Source organism: Micropterus dolomieu, linkage group LG08 (genome assembly GCF_021292245.1).
Source record: "Micropterus dolomieu isolate WLL.071019.BEF.003 ecotype Adirondacks linkage group LG08, ASM2129224v1, whole genome shotgun sequence".
NCBI lineage: Eukaryota > Metazoa > Chordata > Actinopteri > Centrarchiformes > Centrarchidae > Micropterus > Micropterus dolomieu.
This window is the reverse complement of record NC_060157.1, coordinates 21,329,858-21,347,680: the sequence shown is the minus strand read 5'-3', so window position 1 is coordinate 21,347,680 and position 17,823 is coordinate 21,329,858. Positions and strand designations below refer to the sequence as shown.

The 17,823-nt window shown below is 39.9% G+C and overlaps 1 protein-coding gene across 2 annotated transcripts; it reads left to right on the top strand.

Moving 5' to 3' along the window:
- The first annotated feature begins 6,167 nt into the window (after nt 1-6,167).
- On the top strand, nt 6,168-17,135 carry LOC123975315 (large neutral amino acids transporter small subunit 1-like). 2 transcript variants are annotated; one of them, XM_046056704.1, is made up of 11 exons: nt 6,168-8,988; nt 9,505-10,026; nt 10,163-10,288; nt 12,565-12,670; nt 12,799-12,843; nt 13,204-13,327; nt 13,432-13,535; nt 13,792-13,888; nt 14,203-14,352; nt 15,334-15,508; nt 15,779-17,135. In XM_046056704.1, the coding sequence occupies exons 1-11, from the start codon at nt 8,913-8,915 to the stop codon at nt 15,853-15,855; spliced, it is 1,602 nt and encodes a 533-aa protein (XP_045912660.1). In that variant the 5' UTR covers nt 6,168-8,912; the 3' UTR covers nt 15,856-17,135. The 2 variants fall into 2 exon arrangements, with proteins under 2 accessions (XP_045912660.1, XP_045912659.1); XM_046056703.1 differs by having other exon boundaries at nt 9,502-10,026.
- Nucleotides 17,136-17,823: the final 688 nt, after the last annotated feature.

The following is a 17,823-nucleotide window of genomic DNA, read 5'->3' as shown; positions in this document are numbered from 1 at the left end:
TCATGAAATTATGCATTCATTGTCCCCGTGTTAAGGTTTAGTACTAGTGTTTATGAATTGTGATCTAATAGAGAAATCCTGGATATTTATTAGTAAATTAATGGTACAGTTGAAATGGCCCTCTGTATTAAGCAGCCACCTCACCTTATTGTGTTTATTAGGGGTCCAAGCAGCGAAGCTGCGGGAGCCCTATTGGTTTTGTTCTGATTCTTCTTCTTCTTCTTCTTCTTTCTTCTGTTTCTCCGCTAAAAGTGTTTAGGCAGCAAAAACTATTGTCACCAAACTTGACGCGTCTGTTCAGATGCTCAGCCTAAGCTTCCACGAGCAGTCCTGTGATATTCTTCCACTAGGGGGCGCTACACTTGCAAAACGTTTATACCTCGTAATTCGTTAGATGGATTCGTGCAAAATTCGGTTTGTACGATCTCGGGTCACTACTCAGTTGATGTATAAAATTTGGTAATGATTGCGCAAAGGGGGCGTGTTTTTTTACAAGAAATGTAAATTTTTTGACATTTCTCATTCCTAACTTAAAAAAATCTAAAAAATCATCTGTACGTCCCAGAGAGCTGCAATCTTTTCAGCACATTCACTGATTTGTGACTAACGTTTGCCTGCAACCTATGGTCAAGTCAGTCACTCGATATTTTTCAGAATATGCTAATTAAATTAACATCTATATCTCCACAAGTCTTTCTTCAGACGCTACCAAACTCAACAGAGTCGTTCTCCAGATGGCCGATATCAAGTGTTTCAAAGGGTTTTCAGATTGGTCAAACGGTGAGTCTGCAGTGATATTCAGTATCTTGCTGTAACTTGTACAGTATAAACAACATTTTCTTTTTAAATCAGTTTTGGATCAAATGCCACCAAAATAATTAACAACACACCCAAAACCAGCAGAATGATGCTTGATTTTTTATCAGAATTTTCTCACTAACATCTTGACAGTTGTAAGCATTTTAAGTTTAAACTGACAAAACTATCCGGGTCTGGCACTTGTGATGTCACTACCTCCACTTATGAGAGGGTATGTGGAAACAGCAGGAAACCAGTAGCTTAGCTAGTAGCAGTAGCTAGCTCTAACCTAGAATGTTTTGAACCCAAAGAAATAAAAATAGACCAATGTAATGTGTTACCGAACATCATGTGAAAGTATTAGTCTTCATAAGTAGAAGTTCATATATGAATCCTTTTTACATATCTCACATAATTCAAATAAAAGGTTAATAGTGAAAAGCAGAATCTGTTCCTAAACTTATACAGTATGTTGAAGCCATTATGTCTTTTTGTGTGATTTCCTAGTGCAAATTGCGCAAAGAATAGTCCATTTCCACTGCAGACCGAGCAGACACTTATAACTGTAAGGTGGATGTAAGAGAAGGCGAGTCAGTCAGTATGGTGTGGATTAATTGCCTGCAAATGGATGCCATTTGGGATGTTTTGCACCCATTAGTAGACAAGGCTTTTCTGTCCGCGATGTTAATGCACCTGAGTGTCACTACACAGCTTTTTGAACAATTAGGAGTTTATGTGCATGTGTTTGTGCTTGTGTATAATTAAGAATATGTGGTTAGAATAGTTGGAGACTGGGTGAGAGGGAATGAACCATTCAGAGAGAGGAGTAACACAGGAAAAAAATTACAAAGGGAAGAGAGGGAGGAAGAAGTGGTGTGTGAAGAGACGGTGTGTGTGAAGTGCCTTGACAGGGTCAACTGTCAAGGCACATTGACGCCGAAGGGAAGCAAACTCAAGCAGAAAGCCTGAACTCTGATTTCCTGTGTGTGTGGCTCACACACACGCACACTCACAGACACACACCAGTGGTCAGATTTGCGATAAGCTACAAGGTAACAGGAGGAGGGAGGGAGGGAGGGAGGAGGAGGTGAGAGTAAAGGATTCAGGGAATGCAGCGATGTGTACAGTTACATGTCTTCTAGCATTTTCCAGGCCAGCTTACAGTGACAGCTGATCAAGGAGGGATTACTGACGGCCCAAGGCACAAAATATATTTATGGAATTAGAAGGCGTTTGATCTGTGTTATCAGATGGGCTCCACTGCCTACTTTCATTGGCTACACATTCGCGGCATCAGTGGCAGATGACACAATCTTATGTGGAGGAGTACATCAGCTCACAAACAGAATAACTGTGGAGCTTCTATTTAGATTTTTTTTTCAGTTATATGGTGTAGATCTGAATAAAACAGGAGTGATGACATTCATCATCTTATATAAAGTTTATCATCCTGCCAATAAACAAGGAGAGTGAATGATACAGGTTTTTTTTGTACAGATAAGAAATATTTCTTTAAATACGTAAACATTAGTGCAGCAGTGAATAAAGAAAGAGAGAAAAAGAAAAAACACTCATTGTTTTAAGTCTTACTGTGCAATGTTATCAGGGTTATTAAATGGCATTGTTGCCCTAAAGGTGCCAAAAATGAAGATTAAACCTGAAGCACATACTTGTGTACCTGCTCAGCAAGCTCCAGATCACTTAAAAACAACTCCTGTTAATTTACTGAAAAGGAGAACAGATCACAGATCGGTACTTAAATCACTATCTGGATAGTTTGGCTGAACTAAAAAGCACTTGACCAACCACAGATTAGTGGAGAGGTTCAAGAGGATGCGACGCTTCAAGCACCACCGGTGAACAGCACACAGCTCACAGAAAGAGAGACGGAGAGAAGAAAAACACATGAAAAACACAGGTAAAATATAGCTTTTTGTTTGGGCTCGACCCCTTATTTTAAATTTTGGGGAATGTTAAAGCTACAACATCCAATTATATTTTATACAATGGTGCTTCCACCGTCCACAGTTTGGGGGAAGGCCCTTTCCTGTTTCAAAATGACAATGCCCCCATGCACAAGTGAGGTCCATTTACAAATGAAGCCAGCTAGTTCTAGTATAACTTATAAATTATTATTATTATTATTATTTTTATTGTGCATGTAGGGTGCATACATGCACATTATATTCATATCTTTTTCTTTAATTTTCTCTCTCTCTCTCCATTTCTCTTTTTTCTTATTTCATCCTTTTTTCTTCTCATCACTTTCCCACGCATGCCCATATGTTCCCATAGCCACGCTCACACATACATGCACACAGCACACCATCACACATGCTCATTCCAAGTGTTTCCTACATCAAGTTACATAACGCTACATAACATCTGATCCCTCCTGTGTCTACAAACATTGTTGTACGCTGTACAGGTTTTAACATCCATCATGACGCTATCACTGTCTCTCCTCATTTATAAACACATAACAGCAAGAAAAAGAAATATCTAGTGGAAAAGAGTAGGATGGAAGAGTGGAGGCAGACGGATGAGATGTACAAGTAAGAGAGACAGAAATGGTTGGAGAGAATGGAAAAGAGAGTGAGAGAGAATTTTTTTTAGTAAAAAGAGATTAAGAAATGCTCATAGGATTAAAAGGTGATGACAGAGGACATAGGAGCAACCTGTGAAATAAGATTACAGATATGAGATGACTGCAAGGGCAAAGAAAGCCGGAAGGAAAAAATGTAACAAGAGAACAACGAAGAACACTAAAAATAGTGAGGACAAAAATAAAATAAAATTAAAGCAAAACAAGACAATGATGGAAATAGACTAAATTAAAGTAGAAAGTTAGATGACAGGTAAAACAAAGTATGAGAAAAAGGAAAATGTTTTGGGCCGTATAATGAAAGACATAAATATGTGGGGGAAATGGCCAAAGCTATTGTAAATGTACGTCAGTTGAACATTTTGTAACGGCGTACTATTGGTCTTGGTTTTACTAATCGTCATGGACGGATGGGTCATATCAGACAAGATTGTGATATTTCTGTTTCACAGAGATGTCACCATGTGCTTAATATCTACCAGGGGTTTGTAGTAACTTCCTTTTCTACTCAGGAACTGTAAGTAACCTTCTCACCAGTAAGTACAACATTGAGGTATTTATTACTTATACCACTAATCATTGTACCTTTCCCTCCTCTACATTTATCTGATGATCGAATTTGGAAGTGAAGCTGCAGATCGAGATGCTACATTCAAAATGACTTGTGCGATAAGCTTTCTAAAATACTGGTGTCGTATCTAGTACCTATACAGTATCAAACACACTTTTTATATTATGTATAGCAACTAATCCTTCATTTCATCTAAAAGCACAAAAATCCCCAGATATGCATGATATAATCAGGCTTAGCTCCACCAGGACCAGCTAACACTGAAATACCCCTTCATCGCAATGAGCCCTTTGACACCAATACAGGTATATTTACTGTGAAGAGCCTACATAAAGCATTTATCCAGGAAAATCCAGGACTTTTAATGGAGTATTCCTCTACTGTGGAATTGTTACTTTTATGTCAAGATTTAAATGTTTCCTTCACCTCGGGTAACAACCAGTGTAGCTTCACAAATACCTGTCCTGCTTTTAACACATTGTTGTCTCAGAGCAGTTACTGAAGGTGATGAGCACAAACTACCTCAACTTGAAAGCAGAAGACATGCAAAATCATGGATTTATCTCACAGCAGGTTGATCGTATAAGCCTCAACGCCCTCCACACTGCTAAAATGTCTCTGTGGGCTGGAGCACAGCCTGTGTATTCCATAGACTGTATATAAAAAGGTCTATCCAGAACCAACCTGATCGCCACAAGCAGTAATTAATGTACCATTATATTGTTGCAACATTTCATTTTCATATCAATCCAATCGTGCAAGCAATATATTATTAAGCAATTATTGCCTGATGTGTCTATTGCCTGTCACACCACCCATTCTAAGCACTCACATAAAAATATATTGTATTGCTGTAGTGATAATTTCTTTCTCTCATAATATAATTTGATTCTACATTACAGTCAGCATTTTAATGTTGTAACTGGTTGAGGTGCAGCTATTATTAATCATTACTGATCATATGTTCTGTATGTAAGCTGTAAATCTGTAATAAATAATATAGTGCAATAAAAATTACAATGATTATCTCTGAAATTTAGTAGAAGTAAAAAGAAGCAGAAAATGGAAAATTTCATAACCTTTATTTAATTAGCTATATACCACAACTGACTTAATATGTATTTCTCAGATGCAAGTATAAAGTTACTGGAAGTGGAAAGTTACTAGGTTAAGCTCAAGAGCAATTCTGAGGTACTTCAAACATTTCCATTGTCTGCCATTATTTATTCCACAATTTTTGAATGAGAACTACATTTATTTGTGATTCCCGACATACAGTTTAGTTGAGTAATTTACACGTGATCTCGACAATGAGCTTTAGTCCGTAAAGTAGGCTAAATTAATGAAGGCAAAACTATTTATTTTATGTGAATGCTCATGTAACAGACGACCTCTTAGTATTAACTGAGACTGTTAATGTCTTGTGAGACTTCCGATTTAATGTCTTATTTGTCCGTTTTAAATTTAAATCATGACTCATGGAGATGGGCCTAGTCTGTGGTCCTACTCAGTCTTAACAGATGGAACACACGCCCCTTTGCTTTAAAAAGATATAAGATAGCATATATGGAGACACTATTCACACAAGAAGCATAAAAGATATGCTTCGAGTTTAATTTCCTTTGTCTAATGTTTTGAATAATTCGTTTTATCACGATTTATTCCTTATTATACATCCCTGTTGTTTTTCTCTTTAGCATATTATTTCTTTTAGTTAATAATATTTACTTGAAAACAATAATTGGAGACATGAAAATTAATGATGTTGAATTTGTGGTTTCCCGCATTTCTGTGTTATGAGCAATAATGTAAACTATTGCAATCAGACATCATTTAGTATCAGAGGCTAAACAGACTTGTAAATCCATTTGAAAGTGATAGCAGCCAGGTTCCTATTCAATCTCCAGTGTCATGAGTGTTTGTACTGGGCACAGTTGTGCCTGTATAAAGAAATAAAGAAATAAGAAATGTGAAACATTATTGTGGTGGGCACGGTCTGTGGCACACTATGCCTTTAAAATCTCCCATGATCCTTCACGGTGTTTCATATTTTAATTCAACGACTATCTACTTACAAACAACGGAGAAGTTTGTAAGAGTAAACATCCGCTCGCAGTTTATCAGAGTAACGTTACACTGCAAAAAAACACGTCTAACTTTTGTGACACCCTGATTGTGAATAACTGCCGCATATGCTCCTACTTATACTCCGTGCCCGCCATATCACATCCGGGCATTCAGAAGGCTTGCACTCTGGGCTACAAGCTGAGGACCTGGTTTCTCTCACTCTCGCCCAGGGGAAAGTCCCCGGACTCGCGGCAGAAAGTGCTCTGGGTGATTCCAGTGTCGACCAGCGTCTACCCTTCATAAAGCTGAGATGTTCGCATGAACTGAGCTTGGGGATCGTTGGCCGACTTTGTCAGCGTTGATAGTAATGCAAGTAAGCAAGTACTACCGCTTAAACAGAACGGGGCTCATTCTCGGAATGCACATTTTACATTACAACAAACATTTTAATCAGTTGCGCTAGTGCTAACGTTAAGGAAGTTAGCTCGTCCGTCTTGAATGGACTGCAGGTTTACTGTGGACGGTGTGAGCACACATTATGCACGTTTGGTGTCTTTTACACAACAGGCAAAAAAGCTAACTTAATTTACTAGAGCTTGTGATGAGAAATGTAGACTACACCCGCCGTTCTTTATTCCATCGCATTTAATGACGGAGCGGCATAAACATAAACGTATCACTTGTTTACCAGAAGCAAGTCCCCAATTTGAAACGTGTTTAGGTATCCATCTAGTGGTTGGAAATGTGACGTGCAATTCATCAGCGTCAAACCAAGTGCCCATAAGGCAAATCAACCTGACATTATAGGATATGCTTTGCAAATAAAAGCTTCAACCTCTTGATTGATGACCATTTTCAGTGACATAAAAATGTATTACTTTTACACATCTATACAATTTCCCTAAAAGATGTCTGTAAAAACTCTTAGTCGTCCGGGCCATTGCTAGCCAAGGTAAGTTTTAAATCAAGCGCAACTGGACTTGGTTGAAGATACTTAAAGATGCTTCGCCTCTTATTCAAGAGGCTTCTTCAATTCTGGCTGACTGGGGAATCCCAGCCATTTAACCTCAGTGGGGTCATTGTGAATTTGATGGAAAGGCCCACACAGCCTGGTTCGTTAGTGCTCCTGGCTGTTGTAGCAACAGTCGTTATGGTTGTTGTAAAGTCACCTGAGGCCAAGTCTGAATGACCTTCATTGGCATTGTCACATGATGCCAAATGTGAGCGTTTGTTCAATCTCCTGGGAAGAGATGAAAGACAGCACTCTAAGCAGGTGATAAATGGCGTCACAGACCTCCTCCACTCTTGAGAGATAGTTTCTCTACTCTGGTGTTGACTCTGGCTTATTTCACTCCTCTCTAAAAACATCTTTCCTCCCTATACAGAATATGAATATTGTTGTTATAGTATAATAGTGTCCCTAATCCTTCAAATGTAGTTAAACTGCTGAGTGGACCTGAGGAGTTGGCCCCTCTGTGATGAGCCATGCGTTTGTGTAATGGTTATTTAGTTTCCCCAATAAATAGGTCTGTGCATTTCTCACCACTCTCGACAGCATACACTAGAGTGCTTTTCTTGTGTTTGGGTGTGCAGCCTTTAGGGTGGACTAGTATCTATCCTAGTGTGTACTTGGGTTTAAAAAACACAGTGTGCTTGTCAAAAATCCTCTTACGGTTATCAAATACTCCAGACTCATATGGAATCACAATGTTGTTGTTGTCTTGTGGCTGTTTTTGTAAAGTGCCAGTTGGGATATCTACAAGCTGTAAGTGTATCCTTCAGTTCTTTATGCTCATTCTTTTGAGCTTGGGCACTTGTTGGTATGTTATCAACTCAATGGTGCAGGGATCTGATAACCCATAGCTTATGCTCTGATGCCAGTCAGCCAGATCTGAAGAACCCTCTTGGATGAGAGGTGAAGCATCTTCAAATATCCTTGAAAGAAGCCCAGTTGCCCTTGATTTCCACCCTTTAAGCTCTTTAATGTCCAGAATCCCTTGCAAAATTATTTCTATAACTGACCAGTATGTGCCTGTACTTACAGTAAGCTATACTGCCCTTACTGTAATGGAGCAGTGCACATTGACATTATAATACTGTAGTATTTGTCTTGTTTGAACACCTTGGGACAATTTCACAATTTCATGTTAGGCATTATGGAGGTGGAAAAAGCATTAGGTGATCCAGAAATACCATGTGCTGAGTCATTATTATTCTGCATTGTCTGCACTGCATATTGCCATTGGGGTCTCCATTTTCTCTGTGGCGTCACCTTTGTGTGTGACGGAGAACAAAGACCCTTGTTTTTTCACATTAACACCAGTAGAGGGAGCACCAGATTTGCCTCATCCTTACTGAGACGCTCTGACACCAAAGCACACACAGACACACGTCGACATGAAGTACCACCGGATTAGGCAGCACACGAAAAGATTACAGTGTCACATGGTGGCCCCTCCAAATGGTCCCTGCCAGTAACCTACTTTCCCCTCTGAGCTATCCCATCATTCAGTTGGAGTGGGCGTAGGCTCAGGCAGCAGCAGCATCATCAAAGGTTCAGCTCCTCCCTGCTGTATCCTGGAGAGACAGACTGAGGGAGGGAGGTTGGGACAGATGGGATCAGGGTCAGATGAATTCAAGTCTGAGTGACGACGGCAGTGTGCGCGAATGAAGTGGACAATGTGTGTGTATGTGTGTGAGAGAGGACGAATCAGGGAGGGTTAGGGAGAGTTAGGGGGTGGGGTGGTTGCGTGTGTGAGAGAGACAGAGAGGAGATCCAGGCAGGAGGAGAAAGGGGACATAAAGGACGGAAGGAAACAGGGGGCCCGGAGGAAAAAAGACAAGACAGGGGGACCCAGATTAAGAGGGAAGATGGCTGAGCCGGAGCTGAAATCACGGAGCAGCCGGGAGAGCGTTGCCAAGGCGGCGAGCCAGGAGAAGATGGGAGGTAGGTACTGTGCATGCTCTCACTCTTGTAAATACCACATGGTGCAGCGCTGCATTATTCCGCCATGCGCTCTGATGCAACATTGCCTGATGCAAAAGTACATTGAGATTAACGTGGCTATAGATTAGATTTGGCTATAGGTGCTAGATTTACCACAGTGGTGTCTGTGTGATTAAGGTGATTAAATATGACACAAATTACTCAAAAATAGACCTTGTGTGCCTCACGAGCCCTTTTCTGTGCATGTAAACATAATAACCTGATGCAGTGTGTGTTCACATTAACAGAAGGAGAGGTTAATTAGGTAGGTAAGGTGTCACTCTTCAAAAACAGGTTTTCAAAATTACCCCGATGAGCCTGCTTAACCTGTTTTTGAATAAGCCATGCCACACATGTATTGACCCAGAATGCACACATGGGCACGTGGACTGACACTGATGATTTTTTTTGGTTGTACCTCAAATGTGAAACTCTCTCATCTAATCTCCTGGTCCGCTGTCCTCTCTCTGACAGCAGCTGATGCAGACCCAGACCAGGACGATTTGATTGTAGAGCAGCCGTCTACCCTCATGGTCCCTGCTCCCACTGCCACAAGTCCCACTGATGGCTCACCTACCAAAGGGGAGAAGATCGAGCTCAAACGCAGTATCACCCTCTTCAACGGCGTGGGAATGATCATAGGCACCATCATCGGCTCTGGCATTTTTGTCACTCCAACAGGCGTGGTCAAAGAGACCGGCTCAGCAGGGCTCTCCCTGATCATCTGGTCCGCCTGTGGAGTGATCTCTACCATGGGTGCCCTGTGCTACGCTGAGCTGGGCACAACCATCACCAAGTCGGGGGGAGACTACACCTATATCCTGGAGGTGTATGGTGAACTGGCGGCCTTCCTGAAGCTGTGGGTGGAGATGCTCATCATCCGGCCGTCGTCACAGTATGTGGTGTCGCTGGTGTTTGCAACCTACCTTCTGAAACCTCTCTACCCGAACTGCAGCGTGCCCGACAGTGCTGCCAAACTCATTGCCTGCCTGTGTCTTAGTGAGTGGGGATTGATGGCTGGGGTTAACTTGCAAAAACTAACTGTAGACATATATTCTCTTTCTTTAGAGATGACAAATAATTCATATACTTGATATACTTAATTCCAGTCCACTCTCTTTTGTACCTCCTGCAGCCTCCCTGACGTTTGTAAACTGTATCAGTGTGAGAGCGGCCACCAAGGTCCAGGACATGTTCACGGCCTCCAAATTGCTAGCTCTAATCATCATCATCCTATTTGGCTTCATCCAGATTTCCACAGGTGAGTCCCACTTACTCAAAGAGCAACAGTCACCTAAAAGTCCAGATTGACCCTCATTTCTTTACTTCATAGTTTGGCTCTTTCACGCTGTGGGTAAAACTATGCCTTACAGCATTCTGTGGCCACGTGTCTTCATAACATAACGAGATCTGCTTTCAGCTGGGTTTTGAAGTTCAGTCTATTTCACTGGTTCATCTGGTATCGTTCCTGATGTCAATACTAACATGTTGGTCACAACTCTTTGTTGAACACAATCACTTCAACACAGAATTAGAAAACTAGTTCTGTGTTAATGTGTGACCCTAACCCTAATGAGGCATGTGCCAATATTTACATTCATAATACGATTGGCCAAATTACCCCTAACCCCAACCCCTAATAATTATTTAAATATAATATTAAACAGTATGGAAATATGCTTCAGTATAGATCAGTAAATCTCTACTTTTCGGTGTGACCGTGACCTTGCTGCATTAGGCAGACACTTTCAAACCTGTTTTGAAACTGAAGTATGATTATACTTTGTTCCAAATCCTCTTTTATGGGACTCTATAATAAGTTTTTCTCCCTCCCAGTCCCAACAAGCATTGCTTTCTCCAACTTCCAATATGATTAGTGTGTGTTTCCCAGCATGCAGCTGTGTACACTGCGTTAAACCAACTCCCACTTCATTGTTATTTATTGCAAAAATGAAAGGTTTGTTAAAATAAATACTATTGCTGTTTGCAGGTTTTATCAAAGCATAGTTATAGTGTTGTCCCACCCCACGTGTGTCAGTATCGACCCTATGGTATCGAATGGCAATGCTGATACTGAGGTTTACTTCATTTGTCTCTAATTATCAGCAAATTGTTGACACTAATAACACTAATAAGCCCAACCAAGCAGACTGCCCTCCTTTCAGTTTGTTTGCACAGTTGCTGAGTCTGAACACAAGGCTTGTGTGTCTGCAGCCATGTGATTGAGTCTGTGCAAGTGTGTAACCATGTGCGTGCGAGTCTACGTGGGTGTACTTTGAAGCTGAGCGCTGCTGAGTGTAATTAGGTTCTTACAGGACTCATCTGTATGTATCTAACAGAACATGATGGAATTGATATCGCCATATTAGGAACATTGATAATTGCTGCAAAAAAGATACACTTTCTGCCTGCAGTAATTGCCCTTACAATGAATCACAATGAATCACATTATTTGAATTGAATCTTCCATACCATTGCCCTAAACATGGAGGGAGACAATCACTGCTGATGTGATTCACATATGCAATGTCAGCTCCATCTTGAGTAACGAAAGATATATATGCTTTTTAAAACTGAAATAGCAAAGCAACTGAATCAAAATTAAACAGCGCGGGAAGGCAGTGTGGCCATCATTTGCTCTGTGCTACATCTACTGACCCCCTTTGCAACGCCACGCCCACCGCCATTGTGCTCCACACTGTGTTACCATGGAAACTAGGCGGCGAAGCTTGCCGGCTGTTGTCACACTGTGGTCTTTCAGAGTGCATGAGAGAAGGACAGAGTGAGAAAATAATATGTGCGTAATAGGCCTCATGGAAAGTAGAGTCATTAACATCTGAAAGCCACAGGTAGAGGAGAGAGTCTCACAGAACCAAGACTTAAAACACACACACACACACACACACACTTGTTTGTACCCTATCCCTGTGGGGACATCTCCCTTGCCCTTATCCTAAACCTAACCTAATTCTAACCTGTACCCTAAAACCAAGTCTTAACCCTCAAAAAACTTCTCTACTTGTGGGGACCTCAGTTTTTGTCCCCACAGTGACAGGAGTCCCCATTGCTTAGTGTGCATTCAAGTTAAAGTCCCCACCGGGATATAAAGACATGAAACACACACACACATCCTAATTGTCCTTGCTAATGATACACTAGATTTGTTAGCTGCTGTGGGTAAATGAGTGGAGTGGAGTTTACTTACTTACTCAATAGATATTTATGTCCTTTTCTAAATGTCAGCTGGGCAGAACCTGATTATGTTACTGTACATCAAAGCAGAATCTGGAGGCAAAGTGCTTAGACTGGCTAGTTGCTGGATGAAAAATTCAAACGTGTCAAAGGGCAGGCTGCAACAGACTGGCCTTCATACATGAAATAAAAAGTGGTGGGAGCCCTGAATGACAATCCATTAAATGTCTATGAAAACCCACAATTACCTCATGAAGTAAAGCTGTCGGTGTAGAGAGGGGGATGTTTCTTTCAGTTGTTTTAGATCCTTTAAATGTCTTTTTCTTTCTGTGTGTGTATGTGCAGGTGATGTGCCGTACCTGACACCAGAAAAGGCATTTGAAGGCAGCAAAACGGGAGTGGACAATATTGTATTGGCTCTGTACAGTGGTCTCTTTGCTTTTGGAGGCTGGTGAGGCGTTAAGAAATAGAAATGGCTTATTTATAGTTGCCAAGTTTTTGCTTTTGCAATACAATATACAGTAATTCCAGTCTATATCCAATCACTAAAATTGTCTTGAACTCTATATTTTCTCCTAGGAATTACCTGAACTATGTGACGGAGGAGATGATCAATCCAGAGAGGTGACTTAAATGTGATGAAGGTTGTGTACACAGTATACAAACTGACATGAACCCCTACCCACTACAATTTAATGCAATCCAATACAGTGGCGGTTGAGAGTTGAATCAACACTTCTGTGACAGAGGTGCTTGAGAGGATGCTTGAGTTTTATTGCAGTGGATTGGATTACATTAAATATTTAGCCTTTCCAGTTGTTACATCCACCCCCTGTATGATACCTGAAACATTACATTTGTAAAGCATGTGATGCTTATCCCTTTAAATATTATATAAACTAGCATGACTGATCAGATGTAGAAAATATGTTGGGTACTCTTTTCTCTATTGACCATTAATTAATGGCCTCTCCCCCCCTGTAGGAACCTTCCCTTGTCCATCATCATATCGATGCCTATAGTGACGGTGGTGTACGTTCTGACCAACCTAGCCTACTTCACCACCATCTCTCCTCAAGTCATGGTCGAGTCCGAGGCCGTTGCCGTGGTGAGTTTCATACCTCATCAGTTGCTTACTTACCTTGGACGTGTTGGTAGGTTGTGTTTTCACAAAATGTGAGCTGCCTTCATGTATGTGGTGCTGTTTTGCAGAGCTTTGGGGAGTACCATCTTGGTGTGATGTCCTGGCTGATTCCTGTCTTTGTGGGACTGTCCTGCTTTGGAGCTGTTAACGGATCTCTGTTCACCTCAGCACGGTGTGTGTTGCACATATAAAACTGAGCATTTAGCTCACTGTAAAACACTTTATTATCATTGTTTAATGATAAAAAATAAGGTTTGGGAGTGCTTGTTTGTTGGATGTGTGTTTAAAAGTGTTCCAAAAACTTACTACTGCTCAAACTAGTCTTGAGCTTAACGATCATAATAAAAATAATAATAATGATAATAATTAGTTACTCAGCTGACGCTTAGTCCAAAGCGACTTAAGATTCTATATATTACCTTTTCTAGGTTGTTCTATGCTGGAGCTCGAGAGGGTCAACTCCCTGCTGCTCTGGGATTGGTCCACACAGACCTCTTCACACCGGTGCCGTCCCTCATCTTCACAGTAAGAATCCTGCTACTAACAGCAATGATCTGACCGTTAAATCATCACCATTACAAATTGCATTAGAAATGGATGTTTCTGACTGGTGTTCTCCAATTTTGAGCAGTTGAATATGGTTACTAGCTAAAAAGAATGCAGTCCATAAATCTGGTCTGATACGCATGTGAAACCTCTAAAAGTTAGTTACAACGCTCCTATTCACATTAGCTTATAGCAAAGCGTCTATTCTACAAAATCACTCTAGTAACAACGTGTGTTTTTATTCTGCGTATGTAATACTAATACAATCTTGTCCTCCTTTTCCCTTTCATTAGTGTTTGCTGTCGATGATGTACGCCATTTCTCAGGACATCTTCTCTGTCATCAATCTCTTCAGCTTCTTCACCTGGCTGTGTGTCGGTATGGCCATTGCTGGCATGCTCTGGCTGCGCTTTACTAAGCCCGACCTCAGAAGGCCTATTAAGGTAGAGTGCCCATATCTGAAAGTTTGTATTGCAGGTGGTAAATGCTTGTTGCACTGGTTACTTGTCTGTGAAAATTAATTTTAAAGGATTTAAGACTCACTGAGTTACACATATGGGACCTTTGCTCTACCTGAACCTCAGCCAGTTTCTTTGTCTGCCCAAAACATCAACAGGTCTCCTGGTTTCACAGAGCATCCACTGTTTTTTAAAATAATGAAAGCGCCATTGTATCACTGCTGTTGTTATTAATTGGAAGTGGAACCATACTGTGTTTTCAGAATAAGAGGGAGTGGTGTTTTTTTTACATGAATACATGGTTCTTTGTTTTCTGTTTCATCATGGGAATATGACTTTGGTTGATAAGAGTCTTTCATCTTTCCTTTTAGCCCAAGTGGTCTCGTCATATTTGTTTCATAAGATGAACCTCTAACAAGAAATAAACAGAGTTCTACTATTTATGTGTAAACCATACACAAAACAAGATGGTTGTCAATTTCTAACATCTAAATTCAGATCCTCTGACAGGGCAGCATTTTAGCTTAATAAGCTTGTGATGCTCAGCTAGATGAGAAACTAAAATGTCAAAATACTTTATGTACTTGAAATTAACAATAATTTACAATAATAAAGTGTCCCTTTTAAAATCATTAACATTTGATAAATACCCAGATAACTATATAATTACTTATTACAACATACACAATAATATACATATACATATAATGTGGATAATATACACACATAACCAACTTCAACAGTTTATTGAATCATTATAAATATTTTTGTCACATCATAAGTTAAAGTTCCATTATTATGATGTTGCTTTTCAAAGATAGTGTATGTAACTATGATGTCATATGAGAAGAAACATTGCGTGAAATTTGTCAGTCAACACATTTCAGAAGATCAGTTTAAACTACTCTCCTCTTTTCTAAAAGTAATAAATCATACATCTACATCTATTGTATCTTCTTTCCGCAGGTGTATCTGTTCATCCCTGTAACTTTTGTTTTGGGCTGCGTCTTCATGATCGTTGTGTCCTTCTGGGCAGCTCCGTTTGAGTGCCTGGTAGGCAGCAGCATCATTCTCACAGGCATCCCGGCATACCTACTGGGCTACAAGTGGAAGAAACCCTATGTGGTCAAGAAGATGCTGGGTGAGTCAGACACTTTTGTGTTTTTATAGCATCTTTGACTGTTTGTTCAGGCGAGGCTGAAGAAGTATTCATTGCAGTTTGTTATGAAATTCATGTGAGAAAATCTGCTCGAGTGCAGCTATGGACACTGATACATTTGGTTTGTTTATACACTCAATGCACATTAAGGTGTTGATCCGATGTTTAATTAAATCTGACGTACATTTGACTCGTAGTAACCCCATAAAAAGCAAACAGACACGGCTAACGTGACAAGTTGTTTCTCCTCAGAAATCTTCACCATGTTCTGTCAGAAGATCTTCATGTCTGTTCCTGAGGAGAGGGAGCAACATGAGGCAACAGAATAACACTGGACAGACTGAAAAGGACGAGACTGAGTTAATATTTTTGTCTGAACGTTGTTGATATGTTTACATTCATTCCATTTGTGATTTGGCCACATCAGTTCTTTTTTAAAAACCCTTCACCTAACCAGGCTTGTTTCAGTGGAACAAATTGGTATTTACAAGGGCGGCTTGGCAATCTTGGCAAAGGGGGGGTGTTTACGAGAACGTAATGCTCTTGTGAAGGCACATTTTATGAACACTAGAAAATGTGTAAAATTTGGAAATCTTAAGTCGTTTTTTGCCGTTCCACTGCATTGTATTCTTAATCTATTTTACAATTATATCTCCATTAATGCTAGAACATGCTTACTTGTTGCATATTAGTTAGTAAATGGAGATTCATGCTCTAATCTCAAGTAATGCTCGCAGGCACACAGTAACTGCGAAATACTGCAAACACAGCATCAGAAGCTACATATGATGTACTCTAGTGGCCTGAAACATGCAAGTGGATTGTTCACCATAAGTGTACAAATGAGCATCTTAGTTGGGCAAGAAACATTTTTCTTTTTTAACTTTCTTTACATTTAATCAACACTAATGACCAAAATACACATAGTTTATTATAGTTTACAGTTTTATAGAATAATGACTTGTGAGTTAAACTCTCTGTTAATGATGTATGAACTAACTTTCATATAAGAAACAGTCACTGACAGTGTACAGTGTATAAATGAGGTCAGGGTTGGAAGAAGAAATTGTTAACTAGCATAACACTGATTACATTAGACTCATGTGCTACTAATATTTATGTTGAATAACATTCATTTCAATATTTGTATTTTTTTGTATTCCTTTGTAAAATAAATCCACAGCACTATCTTAAAGCACAAACTAAAGTGAGATCAAACAGGATATGTAATGTTTTCTTAAGATGTGTTGTTGTGAAGCAGGTCTGTTTCTCGTGTTGTTATTCCGACATCAAATCATGTCAGAGTCAGCGTTCCATATGTGATGATAGCTGATGAAATGACATTGGATACCAGCACCTGTTTGTGAGGCATTATTGTAAGACACTGAAGACCTGTATAGATGTCATTGTGGTTTTATTTAGTAAGCTCCATTCTAGTGTTTAGTGATTTGTATTGTGTGTATATATAATATGTGCCAGACATGTCAGTGCTGATATTCCAGTTGTTTTTTAAATGTCATTGTAAGACCAAGATGAATGTTGTACCTTTAGTGACAGCAGCTTTGTTTTTATAGGAAATGTACCTATAAACTCTGACTTTTGAACGCAATATCTGAGGTTCTCCCAAAGTTATTGCAACCACTTTGCCAGTCTACTCAAAAGGAACATGAAGGAGGGTGGTGGTTGAGTGGAAAACATTTCACACAGAGTATAAAGACAGTTACCGTAAACATCAACCATTGATTAGTGGATTGTCAGCCTCTACTCATTACAGGACATTGTCAAATCAAGTGGAAATGCATAATACTGATGGTTGGCTATGGGATAGTAATGGATATTGGTTAAAGACACTAAATAGAAGAATGAGTGCCACTATTCCACTATTGCCACCGGGGAATGAAACGTTGTCTTTCTCTTTTGAAAAACACATGCGCTCTTCAATCATCATCTTATTGAAAATTGGACCAACAATTCAGAACAAATTGGACAATAGTCGATTTAAGTTTAAAAATACCACCATAGAAATGAATTTTCATTGTAAGGGTAAGGGAGGCACATCTGTCATTACCACCTAAAGGCAATGTCCCCCTAAAGCATCTGATGTTTACACCAGATTTTAAGAAAAATAAAGCTGATATGAAAGTTTAGCTCAAACTTTTGAACATAATGCACCTTTTCAGCTCCATGATTTATTCATCTTCAACAGTCAGATAGTTGCAAGCACAACTCAACAGCACAATGCTTACAGGAAGAGCTCTGTATGTGCACTTAATATATCTGAATAGATTGAATAAGGG

Bases quoted from the DNA above. Each gene is read 5' to 3' on its own strand.
- LOC123975315 (XM_046056703.1), top strand. From the start codon at position 8,913: ATGGCTGAGCCGGAGCTGAAATCACGGAGCAGCCGGGAGAGCGTTGCC. The intron at 8,989-9,501 runs GTAGGTACTGTG...TCTCTCTGACAG, and splicing joins GAGCCAGGAGAAGATGGGAG to CAGCTGATGCAGACCCAGAC. The intron at 13,889-14,202 runs GTAAGAATCCTG...CCCTTTCATTAG, and splicing joins TGCCGTCCCTCATCTTCACA to TGTTTGCTGTCGATGATGTA.